General features: G+C 36.4%; 1 protein-coding gene across 2 annotated transcripts; it reads left to right on the forward strand.

Moving 5' to 3' along the window:
• The first annotated feature begins 767 nt into the window (after positions 1 to 767).
• Positions 768 to 4,145, forward strand: LOC106526641 (gastrula zinc finger protein XlCGF57.1). Of its 2 annotated transcripts, XM_014021281.1 has the most exons (3): positions 768 to 909; positions 2,231 to 3,004; positions 3,089 to 4,145. In XM_014021281.1, exons 1-3 carry the CDS (start codon positions 867 to 869, stop codon positions 3,724 to 3,726), a joined length of 1,455 nt encoding a protein of 484 aa, XP_013876735.1. In that variant the 5' UTR covers positions 768 to 866; the 3' UTR covers positions 3,727 to 4,145. The 2 variants fall into 2 exon arrangements, with proteins under 2 accessions (XP_013876735.1, XP_013876734.1); XM_014021280.1 differs by having other exon boundaries at positions 2,231 to 4,145.
• The last annotated feature ends 558 nt before the right edge of the window (positions 4,146 to 4,703 follow it).

The raw sequence follows: 4,703 nt of genomic DNA on the forward strand, positions 1-4,703 counted from the left end.
TTATTCATTTATTTTTAGGAAGGTGGGGTTGTGCACTATAAGCCCCACGTAGTCCAGCCTAAGCTTAATTGGCTTTTTCCCCTTACACTTCTTTTACTTTTATACTTTAGATTGTTTTAAAAACACTACTTTTACATTTTTATTTGAGTAAAAAGCTTGTGTTGATACTTTTATTTCCAAAAAACAATTTTAAAACTATTTATACTTAAGTAATGAATGTGAATATACTTTTGAAACCTCCGTCTGAATTTGAGGACAATGTGTTATTCTGCTGTTTGAAAAAAAATGCATGTTTTATCTCGCTTTATGGCGTAAAAATTTATTCACACATTTAAGTGATTTTGTATTGTTTTTTGTTTTTTTTTTTTTTTGTATTTTTTTTTCAAACATGGACGGACTGCAGCTGAAAGTGGATCAGAACAATAAATAGCTTTTAATATGCTAAAATTAGGAAATACTATTACCCAAAAAGTGTTTCTGAACATGTGTTTTAAAAAAATCTATGAAATCAAAAAATTGGTAAACATTACAAAAGTGCTGCTACTTTACATTATTGGGGACATTTTAATATAGAAAACAATTTGTAATATAAACTTTCTCTCACTTAGTTTTCCTATTACGTGTTGTTTAAAGTTCATAATGCATGCATACTTCACGATTTTTGTATAGAAATAGTTCAAGTTTCAGATTTACAGCGAATGTGACGGGGACGTCGTGACCAAATATCGCGTGAACTTAAATGAATCTCGCGAGAGTTATCGCTTCAGTTTCAGGAACTAGCTTGCAGGACAGAGCATGAAGCTAAGCTCACGCTGTGAAAGTTATCTTTTGATGTTTAAAGTTGACAATTGGTTTAAAACCGACTTATGTGGACTAAAGAGTCTCTTGTAACGGCAAGCAGTCAACAAGGTACTTATTTTTATCTGAATTTATCGTTGTTTTTTTTTCTTGTCATAGCCAAATGCTAACTCTGCTTGCTACACAACAAATAGTTGTGGTCTGTGCGTTTAATTTGAAATTCAGGTCCATGGTGTGAAGCTTAAAATGTTTAGATAAAACGTCTGGCTTAGAAGGTGCATGAGACATTTGTTAATAAATGTCTGCACTTAATAATTGCCACGTCTGTGGTGCCTGAAAGGTCATGCAATAAATAATAATATTGAGGCATACGAAGCTGAAGCTGGTTTCAGATTTCAGCTTCCGATTCGAGAAGGGACCGTTAGTGTGTGTTTGACTGAAACTTAAATAATTGGACTTTTTGGTGTTTTTTTCCCCCTGGCATCTGGACCACACTAGACCTGGTCCAGATGCAAAACTACAACGCCTAGATTCTTCACACCTGGACTAGATTATTCTACACTTAAAGCATAATTATCTAAAACCAAATATGTGATTTGTGAAACCTTTTATTGGAATTGTGAAAATTTTATAACAGGTCGTATTAGTAGCCCCCCCCCCCCTTTATTATTATTATTATTATTATTTATTTATTTTTTTTTTTTACATGAAATAATACTGCCAACTTGATGTTCTCCTTTCCCTCGCAGGGACACTTGGCTTTTCTTTTATATTTATGATAAATTATAAAAACAATTAAAACTCAGCTAGAGAAACATTGCAAGTTTTTTAATTTTATTTTTTTATCTTTGTTTCCCCTTTAGAGGGGGTAATATGTTAAACAAAGTTTCATGTGTAGTTTAATATGGGGCAAACAGTCTGTTAGAGTTAATATTGTTTAATTAGAAAAGTGGTTCCCAATCCTGGTCCTCAAGGACCCGTATCCAGCATGTTTTACTTGTTTCCCTGCTCTTCAGCAGGTCTTCAGAAGATTGTTAATCACTCATTCATTCAAACCAGGTGTGTCAAATCAGGGAAACATTTAAACATGCAGGAAAGGAGTCCTTGAGGACCAGGGTTGGAAACCGCAGAAAGACTCATGACGGCTGCAAGTCCTCTGTCATGAAGAAAGCGTCCACGCGTACAAAATTGGCTTAATCTCTTCATAACAACATAGGCGACCGCTCCCCCAGCCCCTCGACGGACTGGTCACACCAGTGAAACCAGAATTGTATTTTAGTCGCACTATTAGGACATCAAGTCGCATTTGCGACCAAACTGGTTGCCACTAGAGCAATTTAACCAGTCATGAGAAGACGAGCCTGCATATTGTCATGCTGATCTTTATTGGCTAAATGCCACAATTTTAATGTATTAACTTCATGTGTTCCAGTGTTCCCTGCAGATGTTCTGCAGATAGTGCTGATTAAAGAAGAAGCTCAAGAAGAATGGAGCCCTCATCTAGACCAGCAGGAGCCAGAAGCCCTCAACATAAAGGAGGAAGAGGAGGAACTGTGGACCAGTCCAGAGGGAGAGCAGCTCACTGTGAAGGAGGAGGATGATGCCACCAGCTTTTCATTCACAATAGTTCATTTTAAGAGTGAGGATGATGAAGAGGAAGCTTCATTCTCACAGCTTTATCAGCACCAAGTGGAAGACGGAGATTATCCAAGCTGCAGTTCAACTTACCAGATGACAGCAGCAACTGATGGAGAGGACTATGTTGGAGCAGAAATTACTTGGAACCCAGACCAAAACACTTCTGAAAGTGATTCCATGTCTTCAGAGACTGATGTCAGTGAGGATGATGAAGACAAGTCTGATGAAGAGGATGAGTCAGACTCTGATCTGAAATCATCGTCAGACTCTGAGTCCACATCTGAACACAGTGACGACGACGGGAACGGGGCACCTGTAAACACCTTCGACAAATCACTTCGCTGCTCTGAGTGTGGTGAACACTTCCTTAACAAGTTGTCCCTTCAGGGACACACGTGTGCTTCGTTGGTGACGTCTTCAAGCTGTTTGGTTAAAAACAAACGTGTTACTGTGAAGAAAAATTCAGTTACGTCTGATGATTGTGGCAGAAGACTTGCATGTAAAGGAGAGCTAAACACACACAAGAGAATCCATACAGGAGACAAACAATTTTCTTGTTTGTTTTGTGGTCAAAGGTTTTGTAATAGGCCAGCTTTGAGTACACACATGAGAATCCACACAGACAAAAACTCATTTATTTGTTTGGTTTGTGGACTCAAGTTTAGACATAGGCCAAGTTTGAGTAGACATATGAGAGTTCACACAAATAAGAAACCATTTCCTTGTTCGGTGTGTGGACAAAAGTTTGGACATGAGGCAAATTTGAGATGTCATATGAAAATCCACACAGAAAATAAGTCATTTTGTAGACAAAAAGTTATCCAAAAGACAGATTATTACGAATACATTCAAGTTCACTCAGATCTGAAAATATTTTCTTGTTCAGCTTGTGGACAAAGACTTAGACACAGGTCAAGTTTGAGCAGACACATGAAAATGCACAAGGGGGAGAAAATGTATCCCTGTGATAAATGTGGAGAAATGTTTAGCCTAATAACCAATTTAAACGCGCACATGCAAATTCACACAGAGGAGAAAGATTTCCCCTGTTGTTTTTGTTGCCAAATATTTAGCCAAAAGCTACTTTTAAACAAGCACATAAAAACCCACACAGAGTTTAGCCCATTTCCTTGTTCAGTTTGCGGGAAAAGGTTTAGACACAGGTCCAGTTTGAGCAGACACATGAAAATGCACCAAGAACAGAAACCGTTCCTTTGTAAAACTTGTGGAATAGTGTTTGACCAAAAAACAAAATTAAACGCACACATGCAGCTCCATGCAGGGGAGTAACTGTTTCTTTGTGTGGTTTATGGAGAAACATTTAGACAAAGATAAGTTTACATGAACACATGAGAATTCACACAGGAAATGAGCAATTTGCAACAACTTGTAAAACATGAACTCTGCACGCCAACACTAAAAACTTGTATAATAACCTGAAATGTCATCATAAACTGGAGTAAAAGGGAAGCTGGAAAATGTGGACCAAGGTCACGACATTGGTGTCTCCAGTCAGTCTGTCCCTAAAGATCTGAAAGAAATAGTTTGAATTTGTTCTCTTTCAAAACAAGTCTTTCCATGTGTTTGCTTTTTCAAAAAAATTCAATGTTCCCACAGAGCAGGTGGTATACAGTATAACAAAGTATCTCTGTATTTCTCAAACATTTGATAGATTTTTTCCCTCACTGTTCAATAAAAGTTTAAATATCTTTTATGTCTGATTGTCATGACTGAAATAACTGGATGAAAATGATAAAATAAACATACATTTCTAAAAGCTGACCAAGTGAAAAACAAATCTACTGTATAAATTTTAATATATTTATTGATTGTTGTCAATGACAGCTCACCACTGATTCTGTGTGGAGTTTTTCAAATTTACAAAAAAAAAATGATAGAAAAATGAGAATGTTACACAAATATTAATGTTTTAAGGCTTTTGCACTGGCATTTATAATAACAAAACTGTCAGTAAAATAAATATATACTTTCCGTAGTTTTAAATATTTTCCAGTATTTCTTAACATTTGTAATATCTATTGGAGTCATATGTCATGTGGTTCATGCATAGATAATACTGAGACTCAGCAAACAAAGCAGTGATTTATTTTGTTGTCAAGCTTGTTAAAAACTATTTTCTTCCCACCTGATCACCAAGAAACACAACACACACACACACACACACACACACACACACACGCTAACCATCGGTTGTAGTGGATTGAGACCAATTAAAAATGTATTCAACAGCTTTTAGTGACATACTT

The sequence above is a fragment of the Austrofundulus limnaeus genome, unplaced genomic scaffold (assembly GCF_001266775.1).
Source record: "Austrofundulus limnaeus strain Quisiro unplaced genomic scaffold, Austrofundulus_limnaeus-1.0 Scaffold285, whole genome shotgun sequence".
Classification (NCBI taxonomy): domain Eukaryota; kingdom Metazoa; phylum Chordata; class Actinopteri; order Cyprinodontiformes; family Rivulidae; genus Austrofundulus; species Austrofundulus limnaeus.

What these genes read in the sequence shown, in the direction of transcription:
- LOC106526641 (XM_014021280.1), top strand. Translation starts at nt 867, where the DNA reads ATGTGGACTAAAGAGTCTCTTGTAACGGCAAGCAGTCAACAAG. An exon ending in AACGGCAAGCAGTCAACAAG is followed by an intron (nt 910 to 2,230) that starts GTACTTATTTTT and finishes CATGTGTTCCAG; the next exon opens with TGTTCCCTGCAGATGTTCTG.